The 18,897-nt window shown below is 62.2% G+C and overlaps 1 protein-coding gene across 10 annotated transcripts in view; it reads right to left on the reverse strand.

Moving 5' to 3' along the window:
- Nucleotides 1-3,145: 3,145 nt before the first annotated feature.
- CAMK2D (calcium/calmodulin dependent protein kinase II delta) overlaps nt 3,146-18,897 on the reverse strand; it is a 147,836-nt gene continuing 132,084 nt past the window's right edge. For all 10 annotated transcript variants that reach the window (XM_059695557.1, XM_059695552.1, XM_059695556.1 and 7 more), the window contains 4 exons: nt 16,232-16,307; nt 12,705-12,799; nt 9,991-10,219; nt 3,146-4,367 (listed from right to left, as the gene is read on the reverse strand). In XM_059695557.1, the coding sequence (XP_059551540.1) occupies nt 4,364-4,367; nt 9,991-10,219; nt 12,705-12,799; nt 16,232-16,307 (404 nt within the window). In that variant the 3' untranslated portion in view covers nt 3,146-4,363. The remainder of the gene's footprint in view (nt 4,368-9,990; nt 10,220-12,704; nt 12,800-16,231; nt 16,308-18,897) is intronic.

Consider the following 18,897-nt stretch of genomic DNA (forward strand, 5'->3'; position numbering starts at 1 on the left):
GGCCACGAAGATTCAATCGCACTGTACGTGCGTGCCCGCACCTGGTATTTTGTGCAAGAGCCACACTCAAGGGGCCAAAGAGCCGCATGTGGCTCGCGAGCCGCGGTTTGCGACCACTGGTGGGAGGCAAGCATATAGGGGGGTGGGGGCGGGGGCGCCCACGTCTGTAGAAACGGCCGGTCTCGTCGGTCTGAGAACCAGGCACGTGGCCGCTCGGATGCTCGCCGTCTGTCCTCACACACGTGGTGGGGTCCGGGACCTGGTCCTGCGTCTGCGGGACCTTCGCCCACGAGTGGGGGGACCTGGGGTTGGGGGGACGGCGCTTCCATGGACACAGAGGGCTCAGGTCGGGGAGCGCGGAGGAGTGGGCCTCATCCAATCCGTCGAGTGACCAGAACACGAAGCCGCCCCCGGCAAGAGGAGGGCTCCGTGGCCTCCCCGGCCTGCCGCCCTGAACCGACACCAGCTCTCGGGGGCTCCGCTCGGCCAACTGCAGGTCTGGGGACAGCTCGGCCTCCACAAACCAAGTTAAACCTTCGTCGGAGCCTCTGTGCGCGGACCCAGCGGCCGGTGTCTCCAGAAACCCTGGCGAGCGCAGCCGGTGGGAAGCGTCCTGCGTCCTGCGTCCTGGGTCCTGGGTCCTGGGTCCTGCGTCCTGGGTCCTGGGTCCTGCGTCCTGGGTCCTGGGTCCTGCGTCCTGCGTCCTGGGTCCTGGGTCCTGCGTCCTGGGTCCTGGGTCCTGGGTCCTGCGTCCTGCGTCCTGGGTCCTGGGTCCTGCGTCCTGGGTCCTGGGTCCTGCGTCCTGCGTCCTGGGTCCTGGGTCCTGCGTCCTGGGTCCTGGGTCCTGGGTCCTGCGTCCTGGGTCCTGCGTCCTGGGTCCTGCGTCCTGGGTCCTGAGTCAGCCGCTCGGCAGGCCCCACAGGTCGATCTGGCCGAGCCCACCCAGGCGGTTGGCTTGGCCGTGGGGTCAAGAGCAGCCCAGGCGGCGCCCGGGCGAGGGGGCCAGTGAGGAAGGCAGTACGGAGGGGAGCGGGCCCCGACCCCACGGGCCTCAGTGTGGACTCTGGAGCAGTGTGACCGCGACGGCTCTCAGAGCTGCAGTCACAGCACCAGGTCCCGGCTGCCCCACCTCCCCCCGTGGTGCCCGCCCTCCCGGGTGGGGACGGAGGCCACCAAACCCTCGTCGGCCGGTCGTGTGGCCCTTGTCCATGGCACGGGCCTCGGTCACAGGTGAGAGGTGAGACCCAGGCCTCCCAGAGCGACGTGAGAGGAGCTCGTTTGTGAAATGAAACCTATTTTGTGCTGATGAGCGGGAGGCAGGTGGTGGAAGAGGAGGGAGGTCAGGCCTCCTGTTCAGGGCGCGTGAGGTCGGGGACGGGCGCCCCTCTCCTCCTGCAGGTGAGGAGGGTGCAGTGTCCCCACATCCACCCGCTGGTGCTAGCCCCCGGGGTCCTAGTGAGCTGGGGCCGCGGCAGCGAGGAGCCCGACGCCCTCTGAGTGGGACAGCTCTTCTGTGCTGGGTGGGGGGCGGTGGGCGGGGGGCGGGGAGCACAAAGATGAGACGAACCCCAAACAGAACCCCGGGTTCCACGCTGGGCAGAGGCACCTGGAGGGCAGGACCAGTTCTGGTTTCATGGACCCTCGTGGGGACGGGGTGATGGGGTGATGTGACTGAGCTGTCCCGGCCCCACCAGCCTGGGGGCGTGGGGACCAGCACACGGGCCCTGGGGGGGGGGGGGGGCTCCCAGCTCTTCTGGCCACAGCGAAGCGCAGGCATCCGGGCGATGAGCATCGGCTGTGACTCCACAGACACTGTAGGTTCTGAATTCTTTACGGAAAGAGCGCGACCACCGGCTGCGGGCAGGTCCCCCACCCTGGGCGCCTGGTCTGCGGGAAAGTGGGGCCTGCGAGGTGAGGAGGGGGGCGGGGCGTGGGGTGCAGAGGGGAAGGCTGCCCGGTGGTGGGAGAGAAGCCGGCGGGAAGCAGCGATGGTGGTGGAGCCCCGGGCTGGCCGGGGGGAGGGGAGGGGGAGGCGGTCGGCGCCCCGTGGAGCCGGTGAGTCCCCTGCAGGCCGGCCGCGACCCCTGTGGGGGCGACACCTGTGCAGGTGGAGCAGCCGGGAGCAGTGCAGGCGGCTGCGTCGCCATGGAGACCAGTAACAGCTCTGCAGGGTCTCGGCCACCAGGACTCAGACTGGGGAGAAGTCCCGCGAGGTGGACACGCCTGAGCCGCCCTCAACAGCCCCACGGACCCTGACAACCGGTTGCGCTTGGCGCGCATTTCTGTGGCTTTCGGCTGAGCGGGCCTCTGCCCTCGGACGCCGCCCGGCACATCACGGCCCGGCCCGCCCGCTGGGCCTGCAGGGGCGGAGGCTGCGGGAGACGTGGGCTGTGCGCCCAGGTCCCCGGGGCCTTCCAGGCCGCAGGCCTCAGCCCTTGGGGCCCCGCGACCTTCCCTCGACTCTGGTTTCTCTCAGGGTCCGTCTGTGGGAAGACCTCCTGGGTCCCACTGCTGACGGACGGTCTGCCCTGGTCTCAGCGCGGGGCGGTCACGGCGCCCCTTCAACAGCTCCTCCCAGAGCACCCGGACCCGCGCCCCGTCCGCTCAGAGCAGGTGCTGCTCAGGTCAGCGCTGGGCGGCCTGGCCTCCTGCAGCTGCAGCCCCCCAGCCCCCGGGGTCCAAGAGGGTAGGGCCGCCCTCCCCTCCCCCTCGGCCGCTCTCCACCCCTGCCCCTCTCCACTGCGCTCCCTCCTCCCCCAGCTGCCCTTCCCCTCCCCCGGCCAACAGGCAGCTCCAGCCCTGACACCGGCGATCCTGATCCCCGGGAGGGACACTGAGGCGGCTGGTGGAGGGAGACGGAGACCCACAAGAACTGTGAGCTCACGGGGTGGAGAGCCCTGGGCCGAAGGGGAGAATGTTCTGGAATACCCAGGTGTGGCCCTCAGTGACCGGCAGCACCAAGCGTCAGGGTCAGACCTGGTTAAAAGGGAGCCGCGGCTCCGAGCGGGGCGGGTGGGGCGAACCCTCCGCTGCCAGCACCTCGTTCTCAGGAATTCGCGCCCTCCGCCCGCCCGGCTCCCAGCGTGGCCATTAGGAGGCGGCCGCGCGCACAGCCCGTTCCTAAGAAGGGGGTCGGACACGCCGCCAGCAGAAATCACAGGTTTATTAACTTAAATATCAGCCGTCCTCACCGTCCTGGCGAGTCATGTGCGGGCCGTGGCAGCTGCGGTGCCTCCGGATGGCGGCACGGAGCGCCACGCGCGGAGTGTGACACGCGTGTCCATGTGCAGCCGCGTCACAGGAGGGAGGGACCCACGGAGGAGCTGCCACTTCACAGACGCGATGCGCTCACTCGGAATATGTACACGGTGCAGGCGTGTGCAGGGCCGGGGCGCCTCCCGCACCCAGGACACGGCAGGGCGGGCGGCGGGGGGCGGCTGCTGGTTCTGCTCCCGCTGGGAGCGGGGCGGGCGGTGCGGGGAGCCACGCGGGGGCATGCACACGGGCGGCACAGACACGGGGACAGCGGGGCGGGGCCCACCCACCCGGCCCTCACTCCGAGGGAGGCCTCCTCCTCGCAGGAGGGTGGCTGCGACCCCGGGAAGTGCGGTCACACCCCCAAGTTCAAAGCGCTGTGAGGACAGAACCGCTCTGGGCCTCCAACGTCGGACGTGGCCGGGCGGCCCTGCCTGGGGCTTCCGCGCGGACCTGGCCTGGCCGCCTCCCGGTCCCCACTCCACGCCAATCACAACCCTGAGCCCCCGACCACACCCTGTGGGCCCGGAAGGTGCTGAAGCGGCCGGCGGGGCCTCCAGCCGGGGCGGGATCTCACTGTGTTTACGCACACCCCACGTCTCACACACCAGACAGAAGCGAAGAGGAGGTGGGAAAGTTAGAAACGGGAAAATGAGAAAACAGCAGATCTGAGGAACAAAAAGGGCAGCCAGCGGTCCCGGCAGCGCCCGCCGCCTGCGCGATCCACGCGGCCTTTCCGTGACGTCTGACCCGCAGGAGGGGAGCGCGGCGCCCTCGGGCCGCCACCACTTCACCCCAGGAAACACGTGGTTCTCGCCCTTTCTGTTGAACAAGCCCAGGCAGAGAACAGCAGTTAAAAATGTACATGTCGCGTGCACGCCGTCCGGGACAGCGGGGCGCTGGTCTTGGCAGGAACAGACACGAGGAGCAGGCGGTCCTCGGGGACTGGACGGCGGCCTCCGTGTGCAGCTGTCCGCAGGGTGCACATGGACAGCAGGGGGCGGTGACGAGACGCGGCGCAGGCACAGGCCGCCTTCACGCCTCACGCAGACACCCGGGCCAGGTCCCGTCCGGTGCCTGAGACACGAGGCCGACGTGGCACGGGCGCTCAGCTGCCAGGAGGAAGGGGAGACGTTAGACGGCAGCCGCCAACGGCCGTGCGGTGAGCCGGGCTCCGTGAGCTGAGCACGGCTGAGGTGCTGGCTAGCGGGCAGCCGGCCATCGCGAGATCAGCCCGTGCTCAGAGACCACACCCACGGGAGTCAGTCATCCGTCCGCGTGTCCACACGGTGTCGAGTGTGAGTGACGGGCCAGGCTTCACACACGTTTTAGTCGACACACACGGGCAGCATCACGTCCCAGCAAGCGAGTCAAGGAGCAAGCCCACCCTCGGCTCCTGTCGCCTCTCACCCTGGGGCCACGCTGACTGCTGGAGGGCGGGTTGCTGTGGACGCCAGCAGCCGGCCACTCCCCAGGCTCGAGGGCTCACAGCGGAGCTGCACCTGAGCCCTTCCCGTCGGGGTAAGAGAAGGATCAGCAGCAGCAGGCGCGGCTCGGATTGAGGGGCGGCCGGGCTCTCCAGCTCGGGGGGCGGAGGCGCGCCAGCCCCGGCCGGGCATGTGCGGAGCGAGCTCAGCCTCTCAGAGCCAGGGGGGCACGAAGGCCCAGAGCGGCCGGGGGCCTGCCTGCACCACCGAGTGCCTCCTGTCCCAGGCTCCTGGGGCCGGAAGCCCAGGCAGCCAGGCCTGCAGGAGGCTGTGCTGCTACCGATGCCCAAGGCCTGCTCGCTTCCCACTGCGCGATCGTGGGGAAGCCTCGGGGAGCAGCCCCGCAGCTCCGGGCGCCCTGGTCCGGCCAGGCAGGTGCTGCGTACAGGACCCGGGGGAGGGTCGGGCCTGAGATGGTTGGCCACAGGGAGGCGCTTCCTGGGGACAGGAGTGCCTGGTGAGAGAAGCCGCGCTTGGCCTCCTGGCCGCCAGCGCCGCGGCTCCCTGGGACTGGGAGCCTTGGCCTGCGGGACGCTGCCCCCTGCACGTGGACGGGCCATCTGTCCTGTCCCTCTTTGGGGTAAAAACCACCCAAAATGGGTTTTTCGTCATTGTTACATTCCTCTCGCACAGCATGGTCTGCAGACTGAACGCCCACCCCTTATATCTCCCGGGATGCGCTTTTGACAAGCCCAGCCCCAGCCCCGGGTACCTGGGGAGGTCTAGACGGGGCCTGGCCACCTGTGGCTCTGAGCCATGAGCTGCTGGCGAGTCTCTGGGTGAGCGGAAAGTCCGCTGTGTGACCTTCACACCCCCTCCCCCCCACCCCCCTGACATGAAGGGGTGAGCCTGGCGAGAGAACCGGCTGAGGTCAGGAGGGGCCACGCCTGCACGGAGACACGCCCTATCGCTTCTCATCAGCCGTGCCCCCCAGTCCCCCCATGGCAGGGGAGCCGCACTCCTCCACCACCTCGAGTGTCCAGGCATCGCCAGGCCTCCTCCCGTGTCCCCGAGCTCCGCCCACCGCCTTTTTGCGGACAACATGATGCTGCACAGAGAAAACCCTAAAGACTCCACACAAAACTACAAACAATAAACACAGTCAGGCTGCAGGATACAAAATCAATGTGCAAAACCCACTGCCTTCCTGTACACTAACAACAAAACCTCAGAAAAAGAAATGAAAAAACAAACAAAACGCCAATTCCTTTTGCACTTGCAGCCAAAAGAATACCTAGGAATAAACTTAATAAAGAACGTGAAAGGCTTATGTACCGGAAATGACAAAGCATTACTAAGAGATTGAAAAAGACACAACACCATGGAAAATACTCCGTGTTCACGGGTTGCAAGAATCAGCCAGTTAAATGGCCACATCATCCACAGCAACCTACAGACCTAATGCATTTCCCATCAGAGTGCCCATGTCATCTTTTAAAGAGCTAGAACGAGAAACCATTAGATTGTATGGAACCACAAAAGACCCGGAACAGCCAAAGCCATCCTGAGAGAAAAGAAAGGAGTGGGAGGTATCACGCTGCATGAATTCAAATTACACTTCAGAGCTACGATCATCAAAACAGCAAGGCATTGGCAGAGAAACAGACACACAGACCAATGGACCAGAACAGCCAGCCCAGACATAAAATCATAGATAGGTATCTGGGCAGGTAATTTTCAACAAAGCAGCCAGAAACAATGGAGTAGAGACAGTCTCTTCAATCAGTGGTGCTGGGGACGTGGAAAACCACAGGCAAATGAGTGAAGCTGGACTAGTTCATCCCCAGGTACAAACATGAACTCAAGCTGGCTGGTCTGGCTCAGGGTGATCCATGAACCAGGAGGTCATGCCTGGTTTGACTCCCAGTCAGGGCACATGCCAGAGCTGCAGGCTCATTCCTGGGGGGCAGGGGGAGTGTGAGGCAGCCGATCAGTGATTCTCTCATCATTGAGGTTTCTCTTTCTCTCCCCCTCTTCTCTCTGAAATAAGTAAAAACATTAAAAAATCAACTCAAAATGGATCAAAGACCTAAATATAAAACCCGAAACAATAAATTACATAAAAGAAAATATAGGCACCAAATGTATGGACCTTGATTGTAGAGAACATTTTATGAACTTGAACCCAAAGGTGAGGGAAGTAAAGGCAAAAATAAATGAATGGAACTAAAACTAAAAAGCTTCTGCACAGAAGAAACTGATGGCAAAACAAAGAGGCAGCCAATCAGATGGGAGGTGATATTTACAAACAGTGGCTCCCACAAAGGTTTAATTTCCAAAATATATGGATAACTCATAAAACTCAACACCAAATTACCCAAACAAAAAGTGGGCAGAGGACCTGAAAATACACCTCTCCCAAGAAGACATACAAACAGCCAATCCTATCTAATAATAGACAAACATGGTATTTAACCGTACCTCCGACACGCTTCCCATTGGCTAATCAGGACGATATGCAAATTAACTGCCAACCAAGATGGCGGCTGGCAGCCAGGCAGCTGAAGCAAACAGGAGGCTTGCTTGCTCCAGTGATGGAGGAAGCCAAGGTTCCCCGCCTGCTGCTGCCGGCCTCTGAGCTGCACTCTAAGAAACAATGTTGCAATTATAGAAGCTAAACAAACCCCATGCTTTCAGCCAGCCGGCCCGAGCTGGAGTTGCAACAGTGTTTCAATTATAGAAGCCAAACAAACCAGATACCTGCTTTCAACAGCCAAGGTCTCAGAGCTGGAGCCGAGCCTCAGAGATAAAGATGGCTCTCAGTTCCAGTGACAGCCATAGAAGGTAAATAAATCCCAGAATAAAAAAAATAAAGAAAAAAAGGAGAGGTTGAGAGCTTCAGTCGCTCGCCAGCCTGAAAACGGCCCTCAGCCCCTCACCCAGACTTGCCAGGCAACCCAGTGGGGTCCCCCACCCTGAAGGGGGTGTGACCAGCTGCAAACAGCCATCACCCCCTCATCCAGGCTGGCCAGGCATCCCAGTGGGGACCCCCACCCTGAAGGGGGTGTGACCAGCTGCAAACAGCCATCATCCCCTCATCCAGGCTGGCCAGGCACCCAAGCGGGACCCCCACCCTGATCCAGGACACCTTTCAGGGCAAACCAGCCGGCCTCCACCTGTGCACCAGGCCTCTATCCTATATAGTAAAAGGGTAATATGCCTCCCAGCACCGGGATCAGCAGAGCCGCGAGGCCTCCTGAACCAGGGATCAGCAGAGCCGCGAGGCCTCCCAGCACTGGGATCAGCGGAGCCGTGAGGCCTCCTGGCCCCTGGAGCAGTGTTACAGGGGGCAGCGCCCAAACCCCCTGATCGCCCTGCAGCTCTGTGACAGGGGGTGGGGCCACAACCTCCCTATCTGCCCTGCTCTGTTCGTGACGGGAAGGCGCCCCAACCCCCTGATCGGCCCTGCTCTGTGCCTGAAAGGGGGGAGCTCCCTAACACCCTGATCGGCCCTGTTGCGTGTGTGACAGTGCGGCAGCCCAACCTCCCCATGGGCCCTGCTCTGTGTTTGACGGGGTGGAGCCACAACCTCCCCATCGGCCCTGCCCTGTGTGTGACGGGGCGGTGCCCCAACCCCCTGATCCGCCCTGCTCTGTGTGTGACAGGGGGCGGCGCCCCAACCCCCTAATTGGCCCTACCCTGAGCATGACTGGGGGTGGCATCGCAATCTCCCGATCCGCCCTGCTCTGTGCATGACAGGGGGCGGCGCCCCAACTCCCCAATCAGCCCTGCTCTGAGCCCGACCAGGGGCTGTACCTAGGGATTGGGCCTGCCCTCTGCCACCCGGGAGCAGGCCTAAGCCAGCAGGTCGTTATCTCCCGAGGGGTCCCAGACTGCGAGAGGGCACAAGTGGGGCTGAGGGACACCCCCCCCCGCCAGTGCACAAATTTTTGTGCACCGGGCCTCTAGTCCTATCTAATAATAGAGAAACATGGTAATTAACCATAACTTCGCTACCCTTCCCATTGGCTAATCAGCGAGATATGCAAATTAACACAATGGAACACTACTCAGCCATAAGAAAGGACAAAATAACGCCATGGATGGGCCTTGAGAACATTATGCTAGGTGAAATAAGTCAGCCAGAAAAAGCTAAGAACCATATAACTTTACTCATACGTGGGTGATAAAACTGAAACTCAGGAACATAAACAGCACGTACGGTGTGGTGGCTGCCAGAGGGAAGAGGCTGGGGAGCAGGGGCCCTAACATGAGGTGACAGGAAAAGGTGTGACTTTGGGTGGTGGGCACATGGTGCAATGCACCGATCTTGTCACATAGAAACCCACACCTGAAACCTGTATGCTCTTGTGGAATGTCACCCCAATCAACTTAATAAATAAAAGAGATTAAAATAAAGTAAGAGGTGCTGTGTTTTATAAATGTCCCTGAAGACTGTGACCAGCCGGGGCGGGGGGTGTGTGTGGACTGGGGGCTGAGGCTCTTGAGGTCACACCAACACTTTGGAAACCCCCCAATGCTCCCCCCTCGGTCCTCCCACTGCCCATGTGACAGCGAAGTCAGACACGGACCCTGATTGGTGCTGACAGCCCAGCCCGAGATGGGCCCTAGTTCCCACCTGGCCCTACAGGGAGACACTGCAGCAGTCAGCCCACACTGGACGCATGGTGACTGTCTCCCGGGACACGCCCACTCCCACGTGTGACACGCTCTAGGAGCAGTGGCTGAGTGACCGCCTGGCGGCCAGGACACTTACTTGGTGGGCACCGTGGGGGAGTGGGCACCGCGGGGGACACTTACTCGGTGGGCACTGTGGGGGAGTGGGCACTGTGGGGGAGTGGGCACCGTGGGGGACACTTACTCGATGGGCACCGCGGGGGAGTGGGCACCGCGGGGGACACTTACTCGGTGGGCACTGTGGGGGAGTGGGCACTGTGGGGGAGTGGGCACCGTGGGGGACACTTACTCGATGGGCACCGCGGGGGAGTGGGCACCGCGGGGGACACTTACTCGGTGGGCACCGTGGGGGAGTGGGCACTGTGGGGGAGTGGGCACCGTGGGGGACACTTACTCGGTGGGCACCGTGGGGGAGCGGACAGTGCGGGGGACACTTACTTGGTGGGCACCGTGGGGGAGTGGGCACCGCGGGGGACACTCGGTGGGCACCGTGGGGGACACTTACTCGGTGGGCACCGTGGGGGAGTGGGCACCGCGGGGGACACTTACTCAGTGGGCACCGTGGGGAAGTGGACAGTGCGGGGGAGTGGGCACCACTGGGGACACTTACTTGGTGGGCACCGTGGGGGACCCCGAGCGATGGAAGTGCACGTTCTGCCACTTCCCGTCCCGGCGGTGCCACACGCGCGTCTCCTCCGACTGCATGGTCCTGGGCCTCCCGCCGCCGTCCGTGTACTGGGTGAGCCGGATGTAGGCGATGCAGGCCGCGTCCTCGCCCAGCAGGTGCACGTGCGGGTTCAGGAGGATGGTGTGGACGGGCTTGCTGCTCTTGGACAGAGCTGCGGAGAGGAAAGAGCACTCAGCTCCACGCAGACACACAACCAGGACCTTCAGCGGGTCGGCAAGCACCCCACTCATCCCTCCCCGATTCAGCAGACGCCTCGCTGCTGAGGGCCTGGCACTGCCACAGGGGAGAGAGGGGCAGGGCCGGTACTGTTCCCTCGGCCCCGGCAGGCAGTGCTGCCGGGAGAGGCGGGTCGGTGGGGAGAACGGAGACGTGTCTGTCTCTGTGACGGGAAGTGGTCACAGACAGACACAGGCAGGGCAGGCCCCGTCTTTGCCAGGACAGGACCCAGGGCCTTGTGTGTCCTGGTGGTGCCGTGCGTGGGGGCAGGGAGCTGTGGAACAGGCATGGAGGCTGCTGTCTCGGGCAAGAGGCCTGCGTGGTGTCCCCCTGCCTGTGCCCTTTGCTCAGCACGCCCACCCAGGCCAGTCCAGCTGCCCGCCCAGCGAGCAGCCCAGGCCTGCGCTGGCCGTGCGGCCCGCCGGCTATAGCCTCGGCGCTGACGGGAGGACTAAGGCGTGGAAGTCCGTGCAGAGGGCGCAGGTCCTCGTAGGCCCCACAGGCTGAGCCACCTGACTCGGGCAAACCTGCTCCCGCCCGCGGAGGGGATGCGTGAGCTGGCGCCAGGCCCGGCACCCGCAGAGGGTGTCGGGCGTGGAGGGCGCTGTGCGGTGCGTGCTTGCCGGGAGCCGGTCTATCCTTGCTGTTTCAAGGGACCTGGCATATATGGCATACTGTTCTTAATATGTTTGCTCACCTTCTTGGCACTACGTGTTTTAACCAAAGTCACCTCTCTGAGAAAGGTTGTTTCCCCAGGTAGGGATTTTCCCCTGAAGTTAGGGAGGGAATAAAACCCCTTAACTATTAAGTGCCAGGCGGGTAATTAATCACTTTAACTACGAACAATCATGCTTAAGCTAAATAATCTTTACTCCCTGGAATGGAAATAAGAAACGCCCTAACCTTTGGAATAGAGATTGATAGGATTGGAATCAACTGGTATAAATACAGATGTAACAAGACAACAGGACACAGAACCTAGACACACAGAACCTAGACTCAGAAACCTAGACACAGAACCTAGACACAGAACCTACACAGAACCTACACAGACAGAAGAACTTCGCTGGAGAGAACATGGCAAAAGATCCTGGACAGAAACTGGCCACAGAACCTGGAGACAGAACCTAGCGAGAGAACCTGGCTGAAGAACCTAGAGACAGAACCTGGCTACAGAACCTGGATAGAACATGGCAAGAGAACCTGACTAGAACCTGGTGACTGAACCTGGCTGGAGAACCTGGACAGAACCTGGCTGGAGAACCTAGCAAGAGAACATGGACACAGAACCTGGCTGGAGATCCTAACCAGAACTTCACTGGAGATCCTGACCAGAACTTGGCTAGAGATCCTGGCTAGGCTGCTGATCAACTGAACGCTGTCTCCGTGTCATTCCTTCTTCGCCGACTCCGTCCACACCTTTGGGGACCCCTGGACCTGCTGGGGTTGGACCCCAGCATGTGCTGGTCAGGCAGGTGTCCCCGGGCCAGTCCCTGGTCCCTCCCCTGGAGCCAGGGCAGAGGCGAGGCCACCAGGAAGCTGGGCGAGGCCAGCTGACCACGATCATCGTGTTTGCTCGCAAATGCAGCGCAGTAGACAGAGCACTCCCGCCACGCACGCAAAGCCACGCCGAGGGCCTCCCGTCGCTGCCACGCCCGGGCCAGGCTGAGGCCCTTGCGGACGCGGGACTGTCCTCCTCACTCAGCTCTGTCCGAGCCGGGAGGCACGGCTCTCCTGCAGGCGTTCCTTCGTCACTTGCTCGGAAGCGCGGTCTCCTCGAGGCCATAGAGCCGTCCCTGGACGCGGCCTGTGGCCTCACGGTCACGGGCCTTCGCTCTGACGGGGCTCCGGGGGGGCTGGGCCGTGCTCTGGACGGTCGGCTTCTTCGCTTTCCATGTGAACCATGTTTTATGGAAACTTGAAACAGCACCTTTTGGGGAACTCACTTTGCCGACTACGTCACCTTTACTGGGGCCTGCATGGGTGTATTCGATCAGCACTACTTTTCATACAAAATCTGGTATTTTTCCAAGCACACTAACACTTTTAACCTTGCCGAGTTTTTAATGTTTTTTATTGATTTTGAGAGAGGGAGGGAAAGGGAGGTGGGGGAAGGGAGAAGGGGAGAGAGAAACATTGATGAGAGAGAAGCATCAACATCGACTGGCTGCCTCCTGCACGCCCCACACTGGGATCGAGCCTGGAACTCGAACCTGTGCCCTGACCAGGAGTCAAACCATGACCTCTCGGTACATGGGACGACTCTCAATCTACTGAGCTGCACCCGCCGGGCAACCCTGTCGATTTTTCCAATTTGAAAGATTAAAATACTCATTGCATCAAAGAGCCACAGAATCTGCAAAGGGGAGAAATCCGGACAGCAGCTGGGAAAGGCATGCTATGGATATGGGTGAATGTACCGTTTTCAAAGTAGAACCGGTGGAAGTCCATCCCTTCCACCAAGTTGCCCAGAGCTTCCGGCTCAAAGGCAGTGAGGCCCGGGTCACAGATTTTTCTGTAAGAAAAAAGAGATGAAAATAATCAAGGAAAGAACTGCTGTATCTTGTCTCACACACGTCCATTCTGGTCCACCCAAGTCAGCGAAGAAGAGTTAAAAAACACAACTATAACCCCTGCCTGGTCTTGCCTGGGGGGAGGATGGGGAGGGGAGGGGAGGGGAGGGGAGGGGGGGGAGGCGGGAAGGGCAGGCCCCAGGTGACGGGCAGGCTGGCACCCCGGGTTTTACAAGCTCCTCCTGGGTTAGTGCCAGGAGTGGTCCCTCGGCCGCCCCAGCTGCTCTCACTCTCGCTTTAAGCTTCCTGTGTGGAGATGCTGTCCAAGCTCACCGAGCCCGCCTGGCTCTGAAATGGAACGCTTTGGGGCTAATTGTACACCTTCTCCATCACAACACACATCTACGTCCGGATCGACGAGAAAGCAGCTGTCACCCCGGCTTCCTGGCAGCGTCCGCAAGCTTAGTCACCTTCTGTTTACGGTTCATTAACTTCCCACGTGAAAGTAATGAGCGGTTCAAATGCACATAGTTTCCTCTTTAATCCAAGAAATTGGATTCCACAAAGTGCGGCACCATTTTAAATGCGTCTTCAGAGACAGCGAAGGGCTTCCTTGTAACACCTATTATGTGGCAGACATTCTCTCAAGAAATTATGACACGACAATGGATCCTGAAGGAGCAATACGCAGAGGCTCACTAACAGGTCACTTGTCACAGACGGGAAGACAGGAGGACGGAGTCTGAGCTGGGCTTGCACCGCGGTGCATTTCCCTGGAGTGTGTATGTGGGGGGTGGGCCGGGGCGGGGGGGGGGCAGCGAGGGCAGCGAGCAGCTGGCACAGGGCCTGAACACAGTGAGTCTGGGACGACGATGGTCTGGCAGGAGCGTCGCTGGGTGTGCAGAAGTCCCCGGGGCACGCGGGGAGGCATCCCCGGATCAGAGTGGGCCTCCGAGGAGAGACCTAAACTCTGGGCGTGTAGAATTCGTGGAAGTTCACACGGGAGAAGGGAGCCGCCATGGAAGGTTCTGGAGTAGTTCTGTTCTGCGGGGTCGGCACCTATGTTCCACAGGGCAAGTCCCATTGGGGAGGGAAGGCGTCCTCACTGCCGACGGGACCATGTTTCACAAGGCGGACACACGGTTCCGAAAGCTCTGTCCGTGGGACGCGGGACTGAGTGTGAGAACAGCCATAGCCGTCGTTTTAAAAGGAGACATCACAGCGGCTGCCCGGGGGAAGGAAGCCTGGAAGGGGCGTGGCCGGGGTCTGGGCTCTGCCTGAGACTCCGGTGTTGTCAAGCTCAACGCCAGCACATCCACCTCTTTCTAAGGAGCCTGGGAAGCACAGTGTTCCCATGGTAACCAGCAGGCTGGGGCGGCTGGGCTCCTCCAGAGAAGATGCAGCTGTCAGCATTGGGGAGCCAAGTTGTCACTCGCCGGCCAGGACTCACTGAGGATCGCTCGCTACGACCATCCCTGAGCCAGCCGCCCAAACCTGTCCATCTCTCCGCTCATGCACGTATGTACATACGTGTCCCTCCTGTAACCACTCTGCGTGAAAGCACGGCTCACGAAGCTGCACGTGGCCTGTGGTGCGGCTCCGGACAGCGTCTCGGGCAGGCGGCTCGCAGGAGAGGCCGGCGGGCTGTCCCTGGGCCGCCGTGCAGTCAGGCGACCTCCGCTAGGGCATCGGGAGCTGAGGGGACGCCAAGGAAGCGCCTCGCTTCAAGTGTCCTTAAACGGAGGACCAGGCGCCCTGTTGGCCACTTCTGCCGGGCTGGGCCCCAAGGGAGCGTCCTTCCCCCGTTCCACACGGAGCCTGAGCGGGAGCGGCTCTGTGGGAGGGCCGCCTGGTGACAGTCCAACCAGCAGGAGCGCGGGCAGGTGTCCGACCAAGCGCTGCTCATCCCGCGTCTCCCGCCCTGCTTCCGAGGCCACGTTCTGGAGTTGATGCAGCAAACACACAGTGCATGTCTGCACCAGCACACACATAACCTGGGGAGCGGTCCATTGAAACACACATGTGTGTGCCTGCACTAGCACACACGTAGCCTGGGGAGCGGTCCATGGAAACACACATGTGCATGTCTGCACTAGCACACACACGTAGCCTGGGGAGCGGTCCACACAAACATGCATGTGCATGTCTGTATTGCACACATGTAACCTGGGGAGCGGTCCACGCCTACACACCGTGTGTGTCTGCAGTAGCACACACGTAGCCTGGGAGCAGTGCTGGCCTGATCCGGTCGCATGCTGTCACTCCCGCGTGTCTACATGTGCCTGTGCCGCCCGTTGTAGCCGATGGGAAGAAATACCTTCAAACTCGGGAAGAAGTGGGAGCTCCCATTTGTTCTCCCAAAAGCAACACATTATTTCCTTTTTGAGAACAACGTCCCATGTTTCCTCCACGGTGATGCTCACGGCGCGGGAATCGTCTGGAAACAGGCTCACATCCCCCTGACCTGCCGTGACGCGGGCGCCGTGAGCGCCGCCATCTCTGCCGTGTCTGCAGCACCCGGGCGCACCACAGACCCTCTGCCTGTCACGTGGGGCACAGAGGCGTTTCCAGTTCTGTTACGAACGTTGCTTCAATGCACATCTTGGTTCGTGGTCTTGTCCATGTTTCAGATTCAAGCCCAGGGCCGTGTGACATGTAGAACCCAGGCCTGAAGTGACGGGACTTCCTAACCCTCCAACCTGCATGCAGCCACGGCCACCGCCTCAGCCCAGGGCTGCTCTCGCTCTCAGCACCCAGGAGCCTCTGGTCCTAGGCCCGCCTGTGGCTGCCGCCTCCATTTCCTGTTCAGGCAGCCGGGCCATCAGCTCCTAACAGCCACTCCTTCTGCTTAACCCAGAGGCCCAGGGGCCGTCCCAGCCACAGTCAGACCCTCTCCTGCGAGGGGCCCGCTGGGGCACAGGGAGCCCAATTTTCACCTCACAGTCACGTGGGGCTGCTGAAGGTGGAGGCTGCCTGACATCCATCACTGACACCCCCCCACGCGCCCCCCCCCCCCGTGCCCCTCTTCCCAGTGCCCCTCTCCCCCGCGCCCCACCCCCCATGCCCCTCTCCAGCGCCCCCTCCCCCACGCCCCTCCCTCCCGTGCCCCTCTCCCCCGCGCCCCTCTCCCTGTGTCCCCCCTCCCCAGCGCCCCTGTGGAACTGCAAGGCCAGTTGGAGCCCCGTGTCGTGTCCTCTCTGTGCTCCTGCCCTGTCCTTGCCTGTAGGGGTGGAGCTGACTGCCCGCCCCCCCCCCCCGCCCCCCCAGGAACCCCAGGCCTCTCAGAAGTCCGTCTCCTGAAACCCCGACACCTATTGATTCTGGGCATGTGAGTCCTTCACCCCTTGAACTAAGGCTGCTGCTGACACGGGAGCCTGGGTTACCCCATGAACTGGGCGCGGAGGACGCCCGCCCGCCACGCAGCCCGCACTCACGTGTACGCCTCGAAGTCCCCGTTGTTGATGGCCTCGATCAGCTGCTCCGTGACCTTGATGATCTCCTGCTTCCGAGCTAAAGGCAAAGGGACAGCTGGTGAGAACAAGGACCAACACCCCCCCCCCCCCCATGACACGACCTTTCCTCCCTCAGACGCCGTGGGACAAGGCCCCCGGGCAGCCTGCTGTCTCCCTTCCACACAGCTCAGCAGGCGCCACCAACCTGGCTCCTCCCCGCCCGCCCATGGGGCCTTCTCGGCCACTTAGGGACCGCCCCCCCGCCCCCCGCGACCCAGGGCGCAATCCCAGGAGGCCATGCCCTGCTGATGCTGGGCAGCACCCGAAGGCCCAGGCTCTGTTCTTATTTTTCACTAAAATAAACGTAGTTTGGTACCACGGTTTATTTCAATTTTTAGCCTTAAAAAATGCTTTTATTTCAGAGAGAGGAAGTGTGGGGGGGGAGAAACATCAATGATGAGAATCATTGACCGGCTGCCTCCTGCACATCCCACACAGGGGATCGAGCCCGCAACCTGGGCCTGTGCCCCGACTGGGGATCGAACCCTGACCTCCTGGTTCATAGTGCTAACAGCGCTATGCCTTCCACCCCCAGTTTAACCAAAGGAACTGCACCCCCTGCTCTGCTCTGTGCCAGCGGAGCCGCCGCACTGAGGGGCCTTCAGGGAGCTGACCACGCACTCAGTGCCGGGGGCGCTGCTCAGATGGCCATGGGTGGTGTCCATGCCAACCCACAAGGACCTGCTGCCCGGCCCACACCTGCTCATGGTCAGCAGCCGGCTGGGCTGGAACCCCACCTGGGACTCTCTCCTCCTCACCCGGCATCGGTCCTCTGAGGCCGCCATGCGCTCACTCCCATCGCAGCTGTGGCCTCGGGACCCCTTCCCTGTCACCAGCTGACCCATGCGGAGTGACCCCTGTGCTGAGAAGGCTCTGGCCCTGCTGTACTCTGAAGGCCACCGCCCTCTGTTGCCCTGAAACCCCGGACCTCCCCCTCCTCCCCGTCCTCAGGGCTGCGGAGCCTTGGCTGGAGCAGCGACCCCGCCCACCACGGCCCCAAGGCCAGGCTCCCCTCCACATGGGCTTCACCTTGGGGCCCCCCAGGCTCCCCGCCCGCCCACCCTGTGTCCTGGCTGCGACCCCTCACGCCCCCGACCTCACAGTCCCCGGTGACAGACAAGCCCGAGCTGTCCCACACAGACCCCTGCGGCCTCCCTCGGACCCTGGCGGGAGCAGCCACCTCCAGGCACTACCTGGTGATTATCCAGGAGGAACCGGCCACCAGGCTCCCGCCTCTTGCTCACACCCGACTGCAGGCGTCACCACCCCTCCAGTCAGCACGGCTCCCCTTCCTGTGGGCTGCACGTCCCAGAACCCCCTCCCCCATCTCCCAGGGACCCCGGGAGCTCTCCCACAGCAGCTCCCAGCTGTCCCCCGACCCACACAGGAACGCGCCAGCACAGCAGGCCAGGACGGACCAGCTCCCACCGCCTGCTGCTGGCGGTCAAGCTGGCGCCCAGGACCGTCCTCTCTGGCCAGCATGTGGCTACGAGCCCTTCGTTAGGACGCCATCGGCCTCCAAGGTCCTGGTTTAGCAACTGGTGTTCACAGGTCTGACCGGACCTGGCCCACAGCCTACCTCCCACCCAGGACGGAGCGCCTGTCCACGCCTGCGCACGGCTAACAGCCGGCAGGGACCCCGTCTGTGGACACGGGGACCTCTGAGGACTCCATGTGCCAGCACACAGCGATGCCACCCGCGTGTGGTCTGGGGGTGGCCAGGCCGTCGCCGCCTCAGGTCAGCAGGACCACCACGCAAGGCCACAGGCTCTGCGCCAGAGGCCCAGCGAGACGCCCGCACAGGCAGCGAGAGAACCGCGTGGTGAGGCAGTCCTTTCCAAGGGAGTGGGGGGCAGAGAAAGGCCCAGGTGCCGCGAGGCTGCACCGGGCTCTGGAGCCGCCGGGCTGTGGCGTGAGCATGGCTAGTGCGCCTGACGCAGGAGCCAGCAGGTCTGCGATGAGCTCGGCCAGGAATGAACCGGGCTCACGCCTGGGGGCGGACCCTCACCCCACGTTGGCAGGTGTCTCACTGAACAGTGAGCTCGGCGTGAAGGGGGCCTGTCCGTGGGAAGCGCAGTGCGCTGCCTCCTGTCTGCGGCCCCGCCCGCCAATAAATCGTTGCTGTCTGCCTACAGGGAGCTCTGCTTAAGGCCGCCCTCCATCTCAGAGCCCGGGTGGGGGCTGCGAGGCTGGGGCTGCGAGGCTGGGCCAGGGTGGAGCTTTATGTGGCTCGAGGCACCTGCCACCCAGTCACTCATCGGCTCCTCTCCAGCCCCTGGTGCCCAGCTCACTATTTTGAAATCGTAAACTTAAATGAAGCACCTAAAATGCCTCTGAACTCGCCAAGCGCGGTGACTGACACGGAATGGCTGGGCCAGGACTGACTGCTGGCTACACGATGCCCGGAGCGGTGCCCGTGGCCTCACGGTCTTCCAGGCCATCAGCAGAAGCAACTCCCGGGACGGGCACCTCTCAGGCCGTCCTCACGCTCTGGTGCTTTTACAGGAGCCTCGCGGGGAGTTTCCCGCCAACTAGCGGCTGCTTCTTAGTGGCCTGACCCCTCGCAAGTCGACCTGCTAGTTAACATG

Source organism: Myotis daubentonii, chromosome 5 (assembly GCF_963259705.1).
Source record: "Myotis daubentonii chromosome 5, mMyoDau2.1, whole genome shotgun sequence".
Classification (NCBI taxonomy): Eukaryota; Metazoa; Chordata; class Mammalia; order Chiroptera; family Vespertilionidae; genus Myotis; species Myotis daubentonii.